The sequence below is a fragment of the Monoraphidium neglectum genome (genome assembly GCF_000611645.1).
Source record: "Monoraphidium neglectum strain SAG 48.87 unplaced genomic scaffold scaffold00006, whole genome shotgun sequence".
Taxonomy (NCBI): domain Eukaryota; kingdom Viridiplantae; phylum Chlorophyta; class Chlorophyceae; order Sphaeropleales; family Selenastraceae; genus Monoraphidium; species Monoraphidium neglectum.
The window spans coordinates 60,525-83,088 of record NW_014013620.1 but is presented as its reverse complement, the minus strand read 5'-3'; the positions used below and the strand labels follow the sequence as shown (position 1 = coordinate 83,088).

The 22,564-nt window shown below is 64.4% G+C and overlaps 4 protein-coding genes across 4 annotated transcripts; 1 reads left to right on the top strand and 3 right to left on the bottom strand.

Moving 5' to 3' along the window:
- Nucleotides 1-436: 436 nt before the first annotated feature.
- On the bottom strand, nt 437-10,418 carry MNEG_0092 (hypothetical protein; the record flags this gene model as incomplete). The annotated part of the gene is made up of 20 exons (XM_014051441.1): nt 437-824; nt 1,039-1,178; nt 1,448-1,513; nt 1,946-2,644; nt 3,163-3,306; nt 3,829-3,891; nt 4,091-4,138; nt 4,322-4,377; nt 4,739-4,863; nt 5,167-5,303; nt 5,706-5,820; nt 6,096-6,298; nt 6,631-6,733; nt 7,096-7,144; nt 7,578-7,702; nt 8,019-8,182; nt 8,750-8,973; nt 9,238-9,440; nt 9,756-9,841; nt 10,236-10,418. The coding sequence occupies 20 exons, from the start codon at nt 10,416-10,418 to the stop codon at nt 437-439; spliced, it is 3,321 nt and encodes a 1,106-aa protein (XP_013906895.1).
- A 442-nt stretch (nt 10,419-10,860) lies between these two features.
- MNEG_0091 (hypothetical protein) lies at nt 10,861-12,318 on the bottom strand (the record flags this gene model as incomplete). The annotated part of the gene is made up of 4 exons (XM_014051440.1): nt 10,861-11,426; nt 11,598-11,769; nt 11,923-12,077; nt 12,252-12,318. The coding sequence occupies 4 exons, from the start codon at nt 12,316-12,318 to the stop codon at nt 10,861-10,863; spliced, it is 960 nt and encodes a 319-aa protein (XP_013906894.1).
- A 2,579-nt stretch (nt 12,319-14,897) lies between these two features.
- MNEG_0090 (hypothetical protein) lies at nt 14,898-17,458 on the bottom strand (the record flags this gene model as incomplete). Its single annotated transcript, XM_014051439.1, has 3 exons — nt 14,898-15,374; nt 16,317-17,240; nt 17,438-17,458. 3 exons carry the CDS (start codon nt 17,456-17,458, stop codon nt 14,898-14,900), a joined length of 1,422 nt encoding a protein of 473 aa, XP_013906893.1.
- A 3,598-nt stretch (nt 17,459-21,056) lies between these two features.
- Nucleotides 21,057-22,500, top strand: MNEG_0089 (50S ribosomal protein L17; the record flags this gene model as incomplete). Its single annotated transcript, XM_014051438.1, has 5 exons — nt 21,057-21,177; nt 21,264-21,427; nt 21,973-22,053; nt 22,266-22,376; nt 22,474-22,500. 5 exons carry the CDS (start codon nt 21,057-21,059, stop codon nt 22,498-22,500), a joined length of 504 nt encoding a protein of 167 aa, XP_013906892.1.
- Nucleotides 22,501-22,564: the final 64 nt, after the last annotated feature.

The following is a 22,564-nucleotide window of genomic DNA, read 5'->3' as shown; positions in this document are numbered from 1 at the left end:
CCCCCGCCCTCCCCCCGGCCGCACCTGGTGCCGCAAAGTAGGGCGGCTCCACCGCGCGCCACTCCTCGGGCTTCAGCGCCAGCTGGTTTCCAAACACCAGGGCGCGCCCCGACAAGCACTGCGGCAGCACCTTTGCGGCAAAGAGTGCGTGCGGACAGCGGCGGGTTGAGAGGTGGGGCTTGGTGGCGCACTTCATACATCCAAGTAGGCAGGCAGCCGGCCGTCAGGGCGAGCGCGCAACGCGCGGGCGGCGATGCTGTGCGGGCGGTTGGCTGCCAGGGTGGGCGCCGGGCGCTAGACGCAACGAAACAAGGACGTCTTGGGGTCCCGTGCGCCCGCGCGTCTCTGGCTGCGGCTGCCCCGTGTGGCCGCAGCTGCTGAGGCTGGCCGAAAGTAGGGCTTCACTGTGGACACGGGTTTGTCAGGGCTCGGTCAATCAAATAAATCCGCCGCGGCAGGGCCTCACCTGTAGCAAATGGAGCGCCTGCGGCGCCTCCCCCACGCCGCCCCCCTTGCCGCCGTCCGCGGGCCCCCGGCCCCGCCAGTTGCTGGAGGACAGCTTGCGCAGCACGGGCGGCTGCGGCGCACCCTCGTCGCCGCCGCCAGCCGAAAACGGCGACGCCTGCGCGGGCGCCCTGTTCTGCGCCCCCAGCGCCGCGCCCGCGCCCGCGCCCAGGCCGGCCAGGCCCGCGGCGCCGGCGTGGGCGGCCGGCGGCGGCGGGGTGGCGGGGTCCTGGATGGGGGTGCTGCCGCCTGGGGTGTGTGCGGGGCGGTAGGTGCCCATGTCAAGGACCAGCGCCTCTGGGGCGCCGACCCTCTTGGACCTGCGCAATCATCGCCAAACAGGGTGACGAAAGGTTGTTGGATGTACAACGGTACTCATGTACTTTGTGGAGACATACCGTAGCAATTCACACGCTCAACCACTAACAGGATGGCACACAAACACACACACACACACACTCAGGCATCCGTGAAGGCCCAAGCAGTCAAAGCAGCAAAGGGCAGGCCGGCTGCGCAGGACGCGTGCCCGCTCACCTGCCGGGTGCGAGCCAGGCCAGCCAGCCGGCCTTGGCCCTGAAGCTGAGGTCAGCCAGGTTGAGGCCCGCGTGGTCAACGGCCCCCAGCTCCTGCAGGCGCTCTTTGACCCGGTCAAACGTGGCGCGGCACATCAGGATCTAAGGAGGGAGAGGTGGTGGGCGACGTGCGTGTGTGCGTGCGTCTTCAAAGATGCAGTTTGGCCGGAGGTTGCTGCCAGACCGAAGCTTGGGAACGGGGTTGGCTGGGGTTGGCTATGGGAACAAAATCAAAAAACAAGCGAGGGATCATTGCCACAGCCAATTGGCGAGTTAATGGACCCGCGATGCCCTGCAGGATGAAAACCGCAGCCGCCGGCAGCCGCCCACGCTAGCTCAAGCCGTGTGCATGTCCGCAATTCACGCCGCACCTGTCCCCCGCTGCCTGCGTCGCTGACTGTCTTGGCCGCCTGCCAGACCTCTGTAGCTTTGAGATCCTGGGGTTGGCATTGAGTGGGGTTGGATGGGGGGTGGGATTGGTGGGTCGTGTTGGATAGAGGTGGATTGAGGTTGGGGGTTGGGGTGAGGGTGGCGGCAGTGAGCACGGGGCAATGAAGGTTGGTTGGTGTAGGATCAAGTGGGGCGGGAGATGGTCGAAAATCAGGTAACAGCGGATGGGTGGGGTTGACGGCGGTGGGGACAGGTGGCCGTTGTGAGCGGCGTGCGGTTGAAGGGGGGGCAAATATACTGCGAATTGTGGGTGGAACTGGGGGCCAGCGCAGCTCCATGCCCACAAACCCACACAGCCCGTGGGCGGCCTGCACAGCCCGCAATCGCGGGTGTTCAGAAAAACAAGCACAAATGGGTAGCGCTGCTGCATAGTTGCACAATGCATCACGCAAAACAGTCGATTGCGCCAGCCTGCGCACCTGCCCGGCGGCCAGCTGCCCAGTGGCAACGCCCATCCTCACGCGCAGCCCCTTGAACAGAGTGGCGTCCTCGCTCAACGCGCCGACGCCATACGGCCCCGCCGCCGCCGCCGCCCCCGCGCCAGTGCCGCCCATCGCCAGCCCGGCGGCGTGGCCCCGGACGGCGCCGCCGCCGCCACTGCCGCTGTGGGCGCGGTGCAGATGCGCGCCGGCACCGCCGTCCTGACTGCTCCTGCCGCTGTCCGGCGCCGGCCCAGGTCCCGTCACAGCAGGCGGCGACCCCAGCAGCCCCCTCAACCCCGGGATCTCCTGCCCCCCGCTGCTGCGCCGCAACAAGCCTGTCGCCGCGCCGCTGTCACCTCCGCCGCCGCTGGCGCTGCGAGGCAGCGCCGGGCTGCCGCAGCCCGGGGCTTCGCCGCCGTCGCTGGAGCCCGCCCCTGGCGAGAGCGCCGCCGCCGCCGCGCCGGGCGCGTGCCAGTCGCCGCTGCCCAAATTCGAGAGCTCCCCTGAGATCGCCGTGCCCAGCCCGCCGCCGCCCGCGCTGCTGCCAATGCTGCTCGGCCCGATGAACCCGCCGCTGTGGCGGTCGCTGCCGCGGCGCAGCAGGTTACGCCAGGAGGGGGCGCGCTGCTGGGTGGGCGGGGTGGGGTCTGACCAGCTGGCCAGGGCGCGGCGGGAGGCGTTGATGGGCGGGATGTCCTGAGGGTGGTGGGGGGAGGGAAAGAGTGGCGATACATGTGTGTGCGTGTGTGTGTGTGTGTGTGTGTGTGTGTGTGTGTGTGCGCGTGCGTGTGCATGTGTGCCGCGTGCACGTGCACATGTGTGTCAGCCAGGCGCGTGTGCGCGACTGCATGTGTAAGCGGGAATACAAGTGTATGCATGCGTGTGGGCCCCAGTCCAGAGAAATTCGTGCTTGTTCACGCGCAAGGTGAGTCAGAAGCCCGGGTTCGCGAGGGGCGAGATGCTCAACGCCCGAAACGTCATGGCTGTTGGGACTGGTGCGCAGCCGCCCGCATGCGTGAGCCTTTGGGGTATCACTCCTGGGGGCAAGTGCAAGGAGAAGAGACATGGCCGCGCCCTCTTCCCGCCCTTCCCGGACGACCCTGCCTTCTTCTTTATGTGTGTGGCCCGCCCTCGCCCCATACAACCCAGACCAGGCACCCTCCCGGCCCCGTCCCCTGTTTACGAGGCTCACTACAGGGCACCACACCACCCACCTCCTTGCCGGACAGGGCCCTCTTGCCGACCGCCAGCAGCGACAGCAGCCGGCTGCGGCTGGTGCTGCGCGGCTGGGCCAGGGAGCCCCCGCCACCGCCCACCAGCTCCTGCGGCCACTCGACGCGAATCAGCGCTTGCTGCGCCTGCGGGCCCGTGGGCAAATGATGTGTGTGCATTTTGTCTGCATGTGTGCGTGCATGCTTTTTTGCATGCATGTGCCGGGGGTGCATGTCGGGACCCTCAAATCCCAGACGTCTTGCTTCTGGGCTGCGCGTGCTGACTGGCCCCAGGGAGGGAAAGTGGGGAAGCTGCTCGTTCACAGGGAGGCAAACGGGTCAAGCTGGCCAATTCCCTTGAGGGGATTGAATAGCTGCCCGCCCAAGGAACGCGAGCAAAAGGGGGGAGAGAGGGGTGCTGGCGATGTGGGGCGCCCGGGCAGCGGCAGGGCCCCAACCCCAGCCTGTATGCGGTCCCTGCATGACAACGTATATGCATTCATGGCCAGCTAGGCAGGCGGGGGGAGGCAGGGCGCCTGGCAAGAGGCCGGGTTCCCCTCTGTGGGCCCGAGCCCCATCTGCCGCCGAGGACAGGTTTCATCCTTTACTCCCCCACCCGAACGCCCTCCCCCAGCACAGACTCTGAAACCCTTGGCACCCAGCACCCACCTGCAGGCAGAAGCAGACCGCGTTCATCGCGTCATGGAACACGATCAAGAACGCGTCACCCTCCTGGGGGGATGACGCGGGGCGGCAGGGGACGGGGAGGCCGAGAGGACGGGGTTCAAAAAGGGGCGCAAGGCAGGCCAACGCATTGCAGAGGATGACATGGGAATACAGCGATGGGGCGTCTGCGGCCGCAGCTGCCAGCGCAGTCTTGAGGACTACTTGCTGAAACTTGCAGGTACAAAACACACATCAAGGTTCGCACCTGCTCTGCCGTATGGCCGCAGTTGGTCCACTTGGCCTTGCGGATGACCTGAGATGATGTCACAGCAACATCACGGGGTCAGTCACACAAAAGAAAGGTGCGCGCCTCTGACGGGCCAAAGGCGCGTATGTGACGCGTGTTGAGACCGTACGACACTTGGCGCGGAGGTGCGGCTTCACACAAGTGCTTCAGTATTCATCATGAGTACCCTCAGGATCAAGGCCCTCTCACCTGGTTGTGCTGCTGCAGTGCATGTGACATGGCCTCGGGGCACTCCTTCATCAGGTCTGGGTTTGGTTGATGGAGGGGGGGCACATGGGATGGGGTGGGTTAGTCGAGGTGGGGATGAGGTGGTCGGGTGGACCGGGGGCAGGGTGAGGGTGATGGCGGGTTCAGGGGTGCATCCGCTGCACCTTGAAGTGGGACACACAACTACACGAACAGAGACATCAAGACACGCACAGCGACTCAAAAACACACACTCACACACACACACACACACACACACACACACACATTCACACACAACAATACACACACGCACGCACGCGCACGCACACACGCACACACATACACACACACACACACACACACACACACAAACGTGCCGGGGTCAGCCTGTGAGGCCCGTCAGCCGGCGCCACCCACTGGAGTAGCCCTCGATGTCCGTGACCACCACGGCCACCTCCCCCTCCTTCTTCATGCCCTGCATGCGCCGCTGCATCGTGTCCTTGTAGCGGCGCAGCGCGTAGAAGCCACCCATGGCCAGGAACCTTGGACGCGGGGGAGGGGGTGGTTGTTTGGCGGGCAGCACAGGGGGTTTCAAAAAGGGGGCTTGCCATGAGGTTGATATGCATTCAGGTTGGGGTTAGGAGACATGGGGGGTGGGGAAGGTCGCGTGTGCACCAGCCGTCGATCAGTTTCAGCCAAGATCGGCCGCGGGGTGGCTCAGGGCTTGCCGTCAAAGAGCGGCCCTCAGGGCCATTTGATGGAGGGCACGAGAAGCAGGCGCAGAGCGGGCCGCTGCGGGGCATCAGGGCCCTGACATGCGGCCCTGATGTGGCGGAGGCACTCACTTGACCCAGCCCCAGACCAGCAGGGCGAAGAGCAGCACCCCCACGAGGGCGAGGGCCAGCGCCAAGGCCAGGCTGCGCCTGTTCTCGCAGCCCATCTCAGGGGACTCGGGGTCCCCAAACCAGGTGGCGCGGTAGCCCTGGGCGATTTGGGTGTTTGAGTGCGCAGTGGGGGGGTGGGTCGAGACTGGGCTGTGTTTCAGGCTGGGGCTGGAGGTTGGGGTTCAGGGTGGGCCGTTTGTGCAGCAGAGGTTGTGAGATTGGGCTTGCAAAGGGATGCTCTGCGCGAGGGCCAGGGCGTGCACCGACGCAGCCCCCATAGTCGCCACACTTGGGTGCTGCGGAGGGCCCCCAGTCGAGCCGCAGGCCAAAGGCAGCCACAGGCCACAAAGCAGGGCTGAATCTTCATGCCCCAAAGCAGTTTTCAATCCCCATCCCGCCCCCTTCCCGCCCCCCCCCCCAAAAAAAACAAAGGACCAAAATGTGTGCTGGTGCGGCGGGAGCAAAGCGGGTTTTGCGAGGGGACGAGATTGCGCTCTCACGTCTGGGCACTGGCAGCCCCTGTAGCGGTAGTAGGAGGGCGGGATCTGCCAGCTGGTGTTGACCGGCATGTACCGCCCGTACTCGTCGCGCGTGTTGGTGCGGATGGTGAAGCACCTGCTCGTTGCGGGAGGACGGGGCCAGCATCGAGGGGCCGAGCGAGGCGCAAGCGTGCTGTTCACTGGCAAACGCCGGTGTGCCTGGGACGGCGGCGTCGTGGGGCGAAGCGAGGGGCAGGGAGCGCCGCGACGGCGCCAGGCCGAGCAGGGGCCACCTCGGCTCACCGCCTAGTGAGTGATCCGCTGCGCTCGTGACGCATGGCGGGGGCGCGCCAAGGGAGAGCACGCTTCATACGGTCTCAGACGCAACGCAGCCCCGGACCCCTCCGGAACCAGCAGCCGCAGCTGAGGCCAGAGATCTTTTCTCGCCTGAGCGTGGTCTGCCGCGGAACCAGCACGTCCGCGCCGCGCGTGGCCAGGGCGTCCAGCGGGGGCGTGAGGAAGTCGGTGAACTCCGTGAAGCGCGGCAGGCAGCCGCTGTGGCCGGGGGCGTCGAGGCCGTCGATGGTGCAGCCGTGCATGCGGGTGCCGACGTTCTGCGCGGGGAGTCCAGAATGTGTGAGGGGGACATGAGCAGGGAGGAGGGCGTATGGAGGGGGGTTATTCGTCCGGGGGAGACGGACAAGAGCTGGAGGGGTCCAGCCGTGCTGCAAACGACCATGGGTGTGAGGTGGTGGGGGCTGTTGTTTTGGGTGAGGGGTGGGTGGCAGGCAGCAGAGGGCAAGGGCGCGCGGCTCAGCAAGGGGGCATGAGAACATAGGTGCATATCGGTGTCAACAGCAGCCGGTGATCTGGAGCTCGCATGCTGCACCAAAGTGATTTGAGATCACGAGGTCGCATTGCAGATCGAGATCACGTGATCGCCCACGTCGAAGATCATGAGGTACTTGAGGTTGCCAGTCGACTCTGGTATCGCGCCCATTATGTCGGCGTTGCCGCGGAGGCTCAGCGCCATCAGCCCGGTGCAGTTCCTGGTGGGGCGCCGCAGGCAGGCAGGCAGGCGAGCGGGGTGCGAGAGAAATCAGTACTCATACGTTTGCAAGGTGACGATGAAGCCACACTTATGCTGATGTGGTCTGCTGAAAATGCCGTGCGCGATGCAGAGCGGCGCAGACGGCAAGGCTGCGCATGTCCAAGGGGGGAAGGCGCGGGGGGGCGGGGCGGGGCGGCGACTGACGGCCGCAAACGGACCTGATGCACCTAGCAAGGCTTCAAGAGCAGCAGGCCAGCAGGCGCGCGGCACACGTCAAGATTGCAGTACTATGTCGCTGGGAAGAGGCACAGTAAAGCCCTTGGCTTGGGGTTTGGCGCGTCTGCGCACCCATGCACTCACCCGACGTTGGCGGGCAGCGTGCCCGTAAACTGATTGAAGCCGACATACACTGTTTTGGGTGGTTGGGGTTTGGCGAGCGCACAGCAAGGCACACTCGTGTCATGTGTGCGCGAAGTGTGTGTGGAGTGTGTGGGGATGCTGCAGTGGGGATGCTGCGATTGTACGGACGCTGGCAGGCTTGCACAGAGGCAGGCGCAGGCGTGCCGTCGGCCTGGAGCGCGTGCTCGCTCATGCCAACCATCACCACCGCGCTGGCTGCATCACCAGCGCAAAGCGCCCATCACTGGCCAGCCTTGCAGGGCGACCCCATTTCGCACGGACACAGAATTTCCCGTATTTTCTCAAGACATACACACACGCCACTTTCACTCTGTCCCCTCATACCTGGGCCAGTCCATCCCTCCGCCCGGCCAGTCCACGCACCCCGCGTGGCAGAGACCCCTAGCCGTCGGCCTCTCCAACGCAGCCCCGCACCCCCGCACCGTATGACAGGCGCTTGAGATGGAAGAGGCCCTCTGGCAGCGTCCCCGTCAGCGCGTTGGCCTCCAGGTAGACATTAGTCAGCAGGGCCAGGTCCTGGATGTCCTCTGACAGGGTGCCGGCCAGCCTGGGGGGTGGGGCCGAGGTGGAGGGGAGGGGCGAGTTTGGATGGAATGTGGGGTGGGGCATCAGGCGAGGGCGATGTGGGCGAATCATGTCGACAGGCAGGGCGTCAGTCAGCCTCTGGGCGGCAAAGGGGTCTGGCAGGTGCGGTCTTCTGGGGGGACACTCAGGACAGCAGGAGGCTGAATCTTGGATGGGGCGGTCGGTATCCTCAGGGCGTCGCCTCACAAGCGCGCGCGCAAGCACAAACTTGAACACACTTGCGCGCACACACACACACACACACACACACACACACACACACACACACACACACACACGCAAGCGCGCGCGCGCGCCTGTTGATCATGGAGTCCAGCAGCCCCATGGACGGCATCAGGTAGAAGGCGTCGGGGATGGTGTCAAAGCTGTTGTTGCCGACGCGCAGGGTGTGCAGCATGGTCCAGCGCCATGACGCAGGGACGGGGCCCGACAGGTCATTCTCCTGCAAGGGGGGGGAAGGGAGAGGGAGAGCCCTTGAAAGTGGAGTGAGTGACTGGACATGCAGGGTGATGGGGTGGAGGAGCGTGCGGGGCGGGTGTGGTTGCTGCTTCTGCAACGTGGGGTGTTTGTTTGAGGGTCTGGGGGCAATCAGGGACGGCGCAAGGGGAATGAGTTGGCAGAGCGGCGTCCGGCAAGGGTGCTCGGTTGGGGTTTGGCAGAGGTGGGTGCTTGGGCGGCGCCCCTAGCAGGGTGCGGCCGGCTGGGGGCTGCAGGGCGGCGCGACGGCGGCTGCCCGCCGGTACCGTCGGCGCTGCCCGCTGGCGGGCACAGCCCGCGCAAGCCAACTTACCACGCCCTCGGCCCTCACGCTGCCGCGCCACGCCAAAAGGCGCGGCGGCCCCCCTCTCTTTTGCCATGCCAACACACCCTGTCACACCCCCGGCCCCAATCAGCCCCCCTACCTTGGCTCTGCCCCATGCGAGCAGCAGGCCTCGTGCCGCACTCCCCCCCCCCCCCACCTCGGGCTCGTTCGCAACCCTCTCTCTCCCCCCAAAAGCCACTCCCTCACAGACTTCATCACACTCGCCTGCACGTCCAGGTTGATCAGGTTGGGGCACCCCTCAAACGCCAGGCGCCCCACAAGCCGGTTGCCTCTCAGCGAGACGTCCTTGAGCGCGCTGCCCGCCCCGCACAGCTGCGGCGGCACGCTGCCGCCCAGCGCGTTGGCGTCGAGGGCCAGGTGCTCCAGCAGGCGGAGGTCACCCAGGGCAGCCGGGATGGTGCCCGTGAGGACTGCGGGGGCCGGGGCGGAGGGGTTGGAGCGGGCGCACGGCGGGGCGTGCGGCCGTGGGCGGGACCTCGAGTGCGGCACGGCGCCGCGTTGGTGCAAGTGGCGCTGTGTCGAATCGCACCGCCCCTGATGCAGCGTCAGTGCCAGGTGGAGGCAATGCTATGTCGCTGCAAGACCCTGTGGTTTGCCCCCTGTGCTGCAACGCCCTGCGCACACGCGCGACAATACGTGCCGCCCGCGCCCGGCAGCAGTCATGTGTCGCTCACGGTTGTCCCCGAGGCTGAGTGACGTCAGATGAGTCAGGTCCTCGACCGCCGCCGCCAGCGGCGCCAGGTCACCAGACAGGTGGTTGCCCTCCAGATTCAGACTGCGCAGCCCCCACCGCGCCAGTGCGCGCACGTGCGGCATCACCTCTGACAGGGGCACCGACATGCGCTGGTTGCGCAGCGACAGCGACACCACGGCATGCCTGTTTCAGGATGTGGGAGAAGGGACAGCCCGGTGATTGCAGGAGGTTGCCCGCAGGATCCACTCGCATCAAGAGGCGCCAGCCAAGCACTGAACGTTTTGCTTGTGTCGCCGAAAGCGATCTCGGCAGTGATCTCAGCAATTAGGCCGCGCGGCTTCCACAGGCGTCATCACAGTGCGGATTCCAGCCGCGAGCGCCGTCCGCCGGCTCAAACACGGCCGCACGCCTGCCGCCTGCCGCCCCCCCACTCAAGCCGGTGCTCCGCACCGATAAGGGCACTTGTCGCACGCTACGCGGCAGCCGAAGCAACAGCACCGCACGGCGCGGCGGCTGCAGCAGTAGCTTGGCGCCGTGGCGTTGGTCAATGGGTCAACGCATGTGGCGCCGCTCTCGAAGGCCAGCTGCGGTTTCAGCATTGCGACGGCATGCACAGGGCGCCATCGCAGATTGCGGGCGCAGTGCTGGGTATGGGGTCGTGTGTCAAGCTTTCTGGCAGTGTACAGCTGCAGAACTGTGACAAGCAATGTGCAGCTCCTGCCGAATTGCAGGCTTTTGAGCGCTGCTTCTTCGATCCCCCCCCCCATGTTTGTTGGCCTGCTGTCGTGGTGAAGGGTGACAGGGCTGGTGACGACAGTTCGCGCTGCTGCGCTTCGATTCATCCATTCACAGCCACCTGTGCCGGCAGCACTGTCAGACCCTGATGAGCCGTTCACAACAGGCCTGGGCCAATGCACCTGCCCCAGACCATCGCGAGGCAGCCGACCACCTCGAGTTCACACCGTCATGCCCACCCACCTTGCTACTGTTCGCTCTGAGGAAGCTTTGCAGCTGCCGCAGCGCCGCCTCCGTCTCATTGCGGCACGTGCCGTTGCAAATCCCTGCGTTGCTTGCTGCACAGGACTCCGGAGGCAGCTTGTCGATGGCGAATGCCACAGTCTGCAGCCCCAGCGTGAGGGCCAGCAGTATGCGTGCTGCCATCGCACTCATGTCATCTTTATTTGCATGTCGTGATTGTTCAGTACTTCTTAATCTGCGAGATCATAGTACTGGCTTCACTTCCACTTTGAGCAACACACCACACGGCCAGCAAAGCAGACAATCCGGCGTGTATCGTTCATTGTCACATGCATCGTAACGCCAACTCTGGGGCCATGCGCACCCGGCTGCCCGTTGCTTCTCGCTGCGTCACCAAGTCACCCGTCCAGTCGACCCACCGATTTACTGATCCCCATGTGTGGTCCCCTAGTGAAGCACTGCCGGCATTGTGAATGCTGATCTGCCAGAAATGCGGTCACAAACACATGAGATTATAGCCAGCCTGCGCCAACCTTACAGCTTGCCTTGCGCACCACCCCACATCCCTGCTGCCCCATGCGTGGCGATTGTCCCACGTGCACAGCTTGCTGCTCACCGTGTGACGTCAATCGCTGTCGCCGCTCAGCAAGTGGCCTGCACGCCCACCATCTGCCAACCACCGGCCGCTTGCTGTGGCCATCAAATCTGTGTATGTACGCCTCACGCTGCTGCCACTGCCGCCGTCTCCCCGGCTGCTGGTGGGAGCTCTGACGTTGCCGCGGAAACGCGGGTATGAGCCTGCCGCCCCCCACCCGGACGGGCTGCGCCCAATGGACGCACCTTCCTTGCGCCCCTTATCCTTGACCCCATTGCTGTTCCCTGCGCCATGTGCGTCAGTCGTCGCAACACGCTGCCCGCGCTCGACAACGGCCGCTGCAAACGCTGCTTCCAACCGTCGTCGCGGAGTTGATGAATTGCTGCCGGCAGCAAAAATGCTGCCGCTGGGCGGGCCCCTTGCGTTCTGCAGCACCTGCTGTCGCAGCAGAGCCTGGTGGTCGCACCCCTGCAGCGACGGCTGCCGCCTGTGCCACGCAGGGGCGCCGCCTTCGCCATCGCCCGGGCCGTCGCCGCCATCGGACGACCCGCTGCCGCTGCTGCTGGCGAGCGTGATTCTCGGGGCGCTCACCATCCCTGAGCCGCGGGTGGCGGTGCCCCTAATTTATGCCATGGAGGGATGCGGCCGAATGCCGTTGGATGCACGGTTGCGTGTAAAACGCCAGCTCGAATGCGCAACATGCAAGTACATTGACGGGCAATCACAGGTGTCCCACCTTGAAGAATGCCGGTGCAGCGAGCGCCGACCTATTGCCAGATGCTGCTGCCCTCGTTCGACCGAGGGCCCCGCCGCGCTGCTTGGCGCTGCTGAGGCGCCCAGACGCTGGCCCAGAACCTCCGCCGCGGCCGAGATGGCCCTGGCGCACTCGGCCTCCGCCTGTTCTGCCGATGCTTGCGACCGCTTGTCCAGCTCAGCCACCTGCAGCAAGAGTGCCGTCAGAAGTGTAATGCTGTGCCCGCATTGTGACATAGAGGGTTGCAGGTCATGTCCTCAGGTCAATGCGCTAGAGAGCGCTCTTTCCATGCAGGGCATTCGCATCAAGGCCCCGCCCCACCTCCACATGCGCAGCACCTGCTGCTCGTACTCGCGCGCCAGCTGCTGCCGCTGCTGCTCGTGGCGCTCCCGCAGCCGCTGCAGCCGCTCCGCCAGCCGCCGCTCCTCGCGGGCCCGCAGCTTGGCCAGCTCTGACAAGGCCCTCTCCAGGGCCTCCTCTGCTGTACGGATTCCTGGTGACGTGTGCCGTGGTGGATTCGCAGTGCGACTTTTGACAACCCCTCTGTGCACTTGAGCAGCGCCGTTTGGCGCTTGATGGCAAAGGGTTGTTGAAAACCGCCGGTTTCTACACAACTAAACACAAGCGATGGCGCCGTTGCGCGCACGTGTGCAGAGTTCTGCCGCACCTGCTTGGTGCTGTGTCATGACCTGCAGGGCGCGCTCGCGCAGCGCCTCCTCCAGCTGCTCTGCCATGGCGTGTACGTACCCGCCAGTGGGGTGGATATATGTGCGAATTGTGTGTTTGCACAAGGGGCGCCGCGCACAGCAGCGGAGCGCATGCGCATGCCAGGAGGCACAGCGTTCAGGGTGTTACTACACGGCTTTTCGGACGACTGTTTTGTGCTGCTGTATTGTCACGCGCTCGTTTCATTCGGTCAAACGCTGCAAAAAGTGCTGACGATCTCCAGTAAGTGCGATACAGTTTGTGCTTCTGTAGCAGTAACAAACATCGAAGCAACCTTGAAACAAAATTGATCACGCTGTGGCACTACGGCACTGTACCGTTGTAGATCTGGCCCGCGTGTACCGTATGTACGCAGCCAGTGTTCACTGTTGCACAGCAATCAAAGGAATCAAGCAGCAATCCCCCTCTATAGATGGCCCCTGCAAACTGCCGCGGGCAGCCACGACATCGGCACCGCACTGACTGCGCTGAGCCCGGCCTGGGGGAGAGCGCACTGCCCCTACAGCGACAAGTGCGTGGCCCCGCTGGTGCTGCAGTGCATGATTTACGTGCTAGTCATGCCAGCGTGGATGTGTCACCGCTCAAGGACGAGGGCGCGGCGCTGATGCATCGTCATCGGTGGCTGCAGAGAGCCGGCGGGCGGGCGGCGAGTGCTGCGGCGCCACTGCTCACCTTGCCGTGATGCAGGGCCTTAGCGGGGCCCTCCTGAGGTCAGCTGTGCCGACCATGGCAGCCATGTGGGGCTCGCAGGGCGTGGCGCCACCTGTAAACCCTCGTGATGCTCTCATTGGGGCGCAGCCCCGCGCTGGTCACCCCCACTCACCACAGCAAGGTTTCCGGATGAATCACACAGCAAGGCGAAGGGTCAAGTCTGCTCGTCGTTTGTAGGGGACTCCGTGGCCCGTCCGACGCAGCTGGGTACGCTGATGCCCCGCAATTTGAGTCCAGGGGCCCCACAAAACCCTGCGCGCACAGTAGTGCTCCAGCGCACCTACAGCCCCCACGCCCCGTGTTTGACCCCAGCCACGTGTGCTCCTCCCTCACGCGAGTTGCTAGGGGGTTGTCTAGAGAGCCTGGGATGCCTAGCTCGCCAGTGGCATGGCAAAACAAAGGCTGGCCTGGGACCTCTCAAGGCCTGACGCAGGGGAGCATTCAATACGTTTGAAGGTGCAGCAGCGTTTTGATTGTTGCCATCCTTCAATGATTTGGGCACACACCCAACAGGGGGGCGCCGTTGACAGGTATCAACTAGACGCGGTAAGGTCAAACATCAGAAGGCTCACGAGGGCACAGGCTGCGAACACACGCAGCTGCAATGTGTGCAAGTCGCTACACAAACATCAAATCCAACGCATACAAGCGACACACGCAGGACCCGTGCTTCTGACTCATAAGCACCAGAGCCAAGCGGCAACCACGTGTAAAAAGCCGCCGTCCGGCTGGGGCTGCTGTCAGCGCACGCAGTGCAGATAAGTAAATAATGCTGCCAATCTGAGGGTGGCATGAGTCAAGGTCTGTGGCGCACACGGAGTACCGGTCTGGGCGCATGCTGAAAAGTTGACTGATGGGGCACACAACAGGCTGCGCGAAAGTGGGGCTGCTTTGCTGTTTTCGAAGCAAAGCCGCAGGCAGCGGCGCCCGCGGCAGCACGATCCTGGGCGTGTACCCGCCGCCAGCAGCGGAAGGTGGCGGCGCGGCATCGAGCGTCTCAAAGTATGCAGGAACAACAAATATGAATCGAACATGCCCAAGGATGTTGCTTGTAAAATTGTTCAGGGGGTAGCGCCAAAACCAAGACGCGTGCAACGCATCCGAACACACAAGGGGCCAGCGCCACAGCCCGGGCCAGCGCGCAACCACCCAGCGACGCAGCGGCCGGCCATAAAGCCGCGTCGGCAACATATTGCTACACAAGAGCGTGCTGAGGGGCGTGTATTCACACCCTGTGCGCTGGGGCTCAAGACACTTGATGTGCCAAAAAAAGTTATGTACAGAGGATGCCTCCCACCGGGACGCCGGCCCAACTCAAGTTGCAGTGTCATCACTGTCATGTGCCCGCACTGCCAGCTGCCCCCCCTCCGTCGCCACCCCCGCCCTGGCGGCCTCCAGCCGCGAATCAAAGCATGTCTTGCAGCGGTGACAAGCACAAATTGAGTGCTGGTGTGGTGGCATTGGCCCGCTATCGTGCATCAATCAGTGCGTGCTTGCTTGGCCCAGCCTGGCCAAGCAAGGAGCCAGGCGGCCAGAGTGCAGACCGTCTCATTCTGCCACATACAACCCCACTGCACTCTGTGGCCACACCCCAGCAATTGCTGCAACACATTCCGCGTGCAGGCGCCGCGCGGCGTCACGCAGCGCTGAAGCACGGGCGCGTCCGGCCGTCTCGCCGGCCCGTGAGGGCGGGCGGCCGCAGCACCTGCTTGGGGCCCGCCCCATGGGGATGGCACCCAGCGCAGTATCAGTAAGCCGCACACCCCCCGCAGCGAGGCCTGGAAAAGCAGGCTTAAAGAAGTGGTAAGAGAGAGGCCGCGCTGCGCCATGCAGCCTGATATGTGCCGAGGCAGGCCGCCACCAGAGGCCGGGCGCCTCACAGGTTGCGCGTCGGATGGGTGCACTTCCGGCGGCTCTTGGGCGGCGCGTCCGCGTGGCCCTCGCTGCCGCTGTCGCTGGCACCGCGCTTGGCGCCCCCCTCGCGCCGCTGCCGCCGCGCCGCAGCCCTCGCCGCCGGGTGCTCCTCGCGTTTGCGGCGCCGCGCGTCGGCCGCCGCGGTCGCCGCGCGCGCGAGGGCGGCGATAAAGTCTGCGGGCAGCGCGCCGCCGCCCGCTGCCGCGAACCGCTGCGCCAGCGCCGCACGCAGCGCCTCGATCTCGACGGCCGCCGCCTCCTCGCGCCGGGCCTGCTCTTGCCGCGCGGCGGCAGCAAGGCCAAAGATGCCCGCCTCCCTAAGCGCACGCTCCAGCCGAGCCTGGTCCGGCCGCCTGCGCTTTCCGGCCGCGCGCTTGCGCGTGCGGTGCAGCACGTCCAAGTCGCCGCAGCGAGTTCCGGGCAGCTTTACACCCAGGCACTGCGCCGCGGCGAACATTGCGTGGAGTGGCATCGCTGCGGATGCGCCAGGCTGCGCAGACGTGGAGCCACTGGGATGCACTGGGTGCAAGCTGCCAGGAGCGGGCCTGGGCTCTGCTGCGGCTGCGCGCGCAGCACGCGCCTGTTGGAGCGCGCGCAGCAGCTGCTGCAAATGCTGCAACTGTGCATTTTCCTGTGAAGGCTCCTGTTGCTGCTGCTGCTGCTGCTGCTGCTGCTGCCGCTGCTGCTGCTGTTGCCGCTGCTCTTGGGGCTTTGTGATGTTGAAGATGTGTTGCAGCAACAGCTGCTGAGCCGCCGCTGCTGCCCCAGCATGCTGCTGCGGCTGGCCATGCGCCAATGCCTCCAATTGCGGCAGCTGGCGCTGCGATGCTCGATGCTGCTGCTGCTGCTGCTGCTGCTGCTGCTGCTGCTGCTGCTGCTGCTGCTGCCGCTGCTCGAGGAAGAGCTCCCTTCGCCTGACAGCATCCACCAGCGAGCGGGCTGACCTCAGATTCAAAACGCAGACCGGGTGCTCGTCGCTTGCCGCTGACGCCGCGGCCTGCGTGAGCCGCTGCGCTTCGCTTGGGTGCACCTGCTGCTGTGCGCGGTCGGCGGCGCCGCGGGCACCCAGCAGGCCGGGCTGCGATGCTTCCCGCAGCAGCGACGAAAGCCGCGCATCCATCTGGCTCTGGTGCAAATGACCCTGATTGGGCGGGGCCTCCCGCACCTGCGTTCGCTGCTGCTGCTGCTGCTGCTGCTGCGCGTGTGCCAAAACCTCCTGCCTGTGTGCCGCGCTGCATGCTGCTGCAGCCGCCAGTGCACCTGCCTCAGGATGCTGCTGCAGCTGGAGCGCCTGCTTCCGCAGTGCAGCCTGCTGCAGCACCTGCAGCACCTTGCGCAGCAAACCTCTCTGCCTGAGCGCCTCCACCGGGCTGTCACCCACCACGTGCTGCTGCGCCTGCTGCCCCTGGTATGCCCGCTGATCGGCTTGCGGCTGCTGCAGCTGCTTCTGCCGCTCTTGAATGGGCACGGCTGCGAGCTCATCCCCGTCTGGTGCCTGGCGTTGAGAGGCCGAGCCACTCTCCGCGCCACAGCTTGAGCCCCTGCCAACGCCAACCAACCCGCTGGGCGTGGGCGCCACCACAGGTGCCACTGGAGGTGCCCCCGCAGGCGGCACAAGTGTGAACTGCTGCACGGGAGTGCCTGACGATGAGGCCGGAGTGCCGGTCGGGGCGCTCTGCAGCAGCCGCGCGACAGTGCGCGCCACGGGGTTGCCCTGTGCCACCAGGGTCTCCAGCTTGGATGACACCGCGCCCCCGCCGTGCTGCTTCTCGCGCGCCAGCGCGACCAGCCGCCTCGTCAGCTCCGCCTTGACGCGCCGGGACTCATCCGCGGCCGACTCGGCGGCGGGGCCGCCGGGAGCAGAGGCCGCGGGGCGGCGCAGCAGCAGGGCAGGCGCGACGTCGGCGGTGTCCGTCTCTGAGGAGGGCGTGCTTGGCTTGTCAGCTGCGGCCTCGTCCTTGCCCCCTGAGGTGGAGACGCGCGCCAGCGCTGGCGACACCGTGGGCGCCAGGGGACGCGGCGGCTGCATTTGCTGCTGCTGCTGCTGCTGCTGCTGCTGCTGCTGCTGCTGCTGCTGCTGCTGCTGCTGCTGCTGCTGCTGCTGCTTTTGTGTCTGCTGCTCCTGGTTTTGCATGTACCGCAGCTGCAGCTGCACCTTCACCTGCTGATGCTGCACCTGTTGCTGCTGCTGCACCTGCTGCACCTGCTGCGGCTGCTGCAGCGGCAGCGGCCACTTGTGCGCTGCCCGCAGCGCGCTCAGCACGCGCTCGGCGGCTCCCCGATCCGCAAAGGTGTACAGGGGTGCCTAATCAGTTGGGCGAGCGAGGGATTTATCTCTTTGGTGCTCAGCGGAACATAAAGTCGAATTCACATGTTGCGAGGCTGCATGGTGCAGGCACCCGCGCATACATGAGTAATGTGGTGGGCACAATCGGCGCACTTGCTTGACACCCGGCCCCACGCGATGACATAGTGCCCTTGCCCAGGCGGAAAGCTTCGCACCCGCTCGGCAACATCCTTCATAGGCACCCTGTTGACAATCGCCCATGTGCCAGATGGTAGCTCCTCAACCATCAGCGCGGCGTCGACAGAATTCGAATCGACAGGGCCTGGAGCACGCACAGCGCACCCGCGTGCTGCCAGCCCGCCTGCAGGACCCGGCAAGTGCACCGGGCACGCAAGCATGACGACTATCGCCTACAAGAAGGGTGTGCCGAGGACAAGGGACTTGATTGGTCAGGCCGAATGAAGCACATGACTCACGACAAGTCCCAGTGGCCGATGCGGCAGTATCAACCAAGAAAAAATATTCACATCGATTTAATTGCAGCGCGCACATGTGGTAGACTTAGGGAGCAGGCAGCACGCTGGCTGCAACACAGCTGCCTCGGTGGTCTGCCCCACCGGCCAGCCCCCTCACCAAGGCGCTGCCCGCGTTTCGGGGACTGCTAGTAGGTCGTTTAGTGTTCCTAGTCCTATCACTGCGTGCGAGTGGTCGCCTACAAGCCCTGCAGCCGACTCTGATACCCTCGCAGGCTCGGAGTTGGGTGAAATGTGAGCATGGAAAAGTGCGCGTGGGTGGACAAACGTACGACGCTGGCCAATACGATACATCAAACCAGCGACACCGGGCGTTCAACACACTGGGGGCTCGCAAAATCCGGGTTACGAGCGAGTGTGTGTGCCCAAACAGTCCGCCCAGACCCAAAGCCAATCCATCGGCGGAACCCCCTAAAGGACACTCCGTCACGCGCCGATCATCTCTTCTTCATATAACTCGAACTTCAGCGATGTGTTCGCCTCCGAACAAGCGGCCCCGTTGCAAATGTGACAACGAACCTGAGTGTGACCAGGATTTGCTGTCGCGTTAGAGGTTTCGAAAGGAATCGCCTCTTAGCCGTTGGCGAGCTGAAGTCCTTACAAAATACCTTCCTTGCCTGCTGGCCCCTGACTCCATCAACCACACCGACCAACGTCGCCCCCGGTTGCTGACCTCACAACGACAATCGTACATCGAACAGCCAACGGGGCAGTCTCATCAGCTGTGAGGCTGTGACGGCTTGGTGCTGCATTCATATCCCCGTTTCTGGGACGCCGCGGCCGAACGCATTGTTGTCGCCTGGGGTCATGCGAGGGTGTCCCGTACCGTACATGGTCGCGCACAAGTTGCAGTCAAATCAGTTTGACCCGCCAGAATCACAAAGCCGCTGCGCTATGTTTGCCACCAAGCCACACATTTAAAGTGCAGCAACCCTTGTCCAGACAGCTTTACGGCTGCAGTGCGTGCGTACATTCACGCAGGGCGTCTGATGTACGTGTGCCCCAGAACGACGTACTTGAGCGTGTAAAATACCAAGCGCCCATGCAGGAACCACCTTGTTATCCTTGATATTATGGCTTGCAGCCTAAATTTGGGCTGGTTGATGGGGCCCTTTCCTTTCCGGAGGGCGCACGGCAGTGACGCCAACCCTTGTCGGCCCGGAACCCAAGGGCATTTGGGCGCAAGCTGTCACTCCAGGCTGCAAACACACACAGAGAGAGAGGCAGAGAGAGAGAGAGAGAGACTAAGCTGACGCCTTGCGCGACTAAAGTCACGCTGCAAGCGGCGCCGGGGTGGGTTAAGGAGAGGGGTGTGCGTGGTGAGCCACACACCCCAAGGCCGAGACCAAACGAGCTTGTTCACGCGACCCCGCGCCCTTGACGCTACCACGATGGGCAGTTGCTTCTTGCAGACGGTGCTTCAGGGGGATCCAGACGACTGCAAACACACATGCAAGCCTGCGCACGGCTCACAGCGCCTTGGCCAAGGCGCTCAATCACTATTGTACGGCATGGGAGCTGAGGTGGCAGGGTGCCCTACAACAATTGGGCAGCAGCATCAAAGGCATCAGTCTGCTTCAGGCATCGCTCAACATCTTACATAACAGCCCCGGTATTCTCTTCGGATAGGCTAATCAACAGGCAGTCGTCTAAACACGTAGATCATTTGTTGCTTGGCAAGCCCCCGCTACGAACTGATATGCACTATCGCAGACACATCACTGTTTTGGTGCAGTGTGATCTCTCCTGAAACTGTTCAGAGCCTCAGATCACCAGCACAACGTTGACCGCACTCGCCCGCTGCAACGTTGAAGCCATGGTCTCGGTGGCACCAGAGGCCGGCACAGTACACCCGCTGTTTGCAGAGGGTCCGCTGCCGCCGTGCGCCCCGCCATACGAAGACAGGCGAGCGAGGCTGTGTGCCGGCTGCAACGCAGATTGAGCGAGGCACTGCAGAGTCGGCGGCATGTGAGACTATCGAACCCCGCCCCCAGGCAGGTCGATCATACCTTAATTCCACACAAGGGTCCAGCGCGCCCATCTGCGATTTTTCAGGTTCAAGGTGGTACGGGCCAAGACTGTCATCGGCGAGGTGCTGCGGGCCAAGCTGGGCGGCGCTACGTACCAGCCGGACAGCGCATCAGCCTGGTCGCGCGAAATCGCGGACGAGGTCAAGCGTCGCCTCAAAGGTGAGCTGGCGCACTGCCTCGGGCATGCCGCAACGGACGGGCGCCTGGGTGCGAGCTGGTCTGCATCCAGCTGGCACATTGCCTCTGTCTTGCAACGCAGCTGTGGGTAGTAGCGGTTCTACGAACGCCAGCGATCATACCACCGAAAATTTGGGGATGCGAAGATGTGCGGCTGCACATTACGCTCTCTGCGCGCGATTTTGATGCAGCCGGGCGGCTGCACCCCTGCTTGCATTCTTCGCGCCCAGGGGAACCCTGGGCACGGCGTTACAAGCTGGTGGTGCAGGTTGTAGTAGGCGAGCAGCGGGGCGAGGGCTGCCGCGTGTCAGCACGCTGCTTTTGGGACCAGCAGGCGGACGGCTGGGCGCAGGAGTCATTCTCGAATGTGAGCATTGCACGGCTGGGTTGCGTTCAAAAGCCGAGCAGCAGGGCAACAGGGTCCTGCTGGCACAGCGCGTGCTCTTGCGCCCTCGTCACACATGTGCATGGCCCGATAACAACCAGACCTTTCAGCAACCAACTGCCACATCTCCCAATCATCGCTTTGACGACGGTGCAGGAGAGTATATTCTGCGTGTGCGCAGCATTTGGATGCTACCTGTACTGAACAAATTGGAATAATCTGTAATCTGGCATGACGTTCTACTGCCATGTTGTCCTCCCGTCCCAAATGTAGCGGGCAGGCCAAAAATGGTGGCTTTGCACTTGTGGCAATTTTTGGATCAAGGCGAACACTCGCAGTGTACAGGCAAGCGATCAGCTTCTTGACGGGAGCGGCGGCATGGGGGTGGGAATGCGCAAACCAGACGATGAGCATATGTCACTCTTTTGGGCTGCTGGGCCAACAAGCTTTGCGCACCTGCAAGACTGGTACAGCAGCTGATTCCCAACTTGATGGCGACAAGGATAACCACCCTAGGCCATGGTGCCTGTGCTATACTCAATGCCATGGATGTTGCCTCGCATGCTGCATGACGTGTCGAGAACGCCCCTATAAAATATCAACAAAACACAGCCGTGCACTGCCCCTCTGCCTCCCACCGCCACTGCTGACCACATTCCAAGTTCGGCCCACCCCAGCCCAGTCCTATTGTTTCAGACGGCTGCTCACCATGCTGACGCTCACTAGGCACCAGGCCTTCGCGCCTGCGCGCACTGCCAGGGCAGCAGCACCTCGTCCGTATGTGGCGTCCACGGTGCTCTCGGGCGCCACACTGCAGCAGCGTCGGGCAGGTGCGCGTCGATAAAAGTGTATATATGAGATTGTATTGGCAAGCTCGGCGACTTGGCCAACGCCCTGTCGCACCTTGCTGCTGCAGAGGGGGCGGGCGTGCTCGCTGCCCCGGACAATGGCGCCAAGGCGACCATGATGCGCCACGGCAATCGCGTCAAGCACCTTGGTCGCCCTGCCGACCAGCGGAAGGCGCTCATCCGCGGGCTTGTCACAGAGGTCATCAGGAACGGCCAAATCCGGACTACCAAGGTGCGGGGCGGCCCATTGACGCCGTTCCGCCACAATAGGACATATGGTATCGATTGATATCCTTGGGCACCGCCCATTAGCCATTGGACCCCGCTGGGCAATGCCGGCGGCTCTAGGCGCAGCTTGCAGCGCGCACGCTGCATCCTCAAGTGTGGCCAGCAGTCCATGGCAGGCGCACACCAGCAGGGCAGGTCCAATGCGCCAGCATACTGTTCAATCTTCCTGTCAGGGATTGCCTGTGAGGGGTGACGGCAACAGAGGTGTTGATGTGCGGTCACTATTGGGGGTGCTTTGCGGCGCGCCACTGCTACGCTGTCCAGCGGTGGCACGCCCCTGGCATCAGCGGTGCTACAGTCTCTGGCTGCTGCACAGGGGGCAGCACGTCGCAGCTTTGGCTGGTGGCGGCCGCCGCGCGGCGCGCCAGCGCTCGCTGCTGCCCCGCAGCGCACGGCCCGCCCCAGCTTCCTCTCGCGCGGCCGCGTTGACGCTCACTCGCGGCCCCTACCCACATCGCACACCCTCACGCGACCGCGCCACGCCCTCAGATCAAGGCCAAGGTCATCCGCAAGTACGTGGATAAGATGATCACCCTGGCCAAGGACGGCAGCCTCCACGCGCGGCGGCAGGTGCGCCCGCAGCGGCCGCGCCAGGGGACGCCCTGCGGCATCGCCCCTCGCGAGTCACACTGGCATGGCGTGGCAGCGGGCGCGCAGCAGCAGCGCGGCCCTGGGCCGATGATTGCCCGCGCCTGTACCGCTTGGAGACACGCAGCCGCCGTCGCCCAACGCCGCCCTGATTCGCTTTCCCCCATGTCGCCTGCGATCCCTCACTTAAAAAGGCGCTGGCCTTTGTCTACGACAAGGAGCTGGTGGCGTCGCTGTTCAGCGGCGTTGGGGACCGCTTCGGCGACCGCAACGGCGGCTACACGCGCATCAAGCCCGACCTCAAGGTGAGGTCCGGGGGGCGCAGGGCCGGGCCCGGGGGGGGGGGAGGGGCGCTGGGCTCAGGGGAGCGGCCATGCGGCCCCAGGGGCGCGCGGCGCCCAGGGATGCAGGGCGCGCCTGTGCGGCTAGGACGGTCGGGGCCAGGGCGGGGTGCGCGGAGGGTGGCGAGCAGCACGGGGGCAGGGTACGGCGG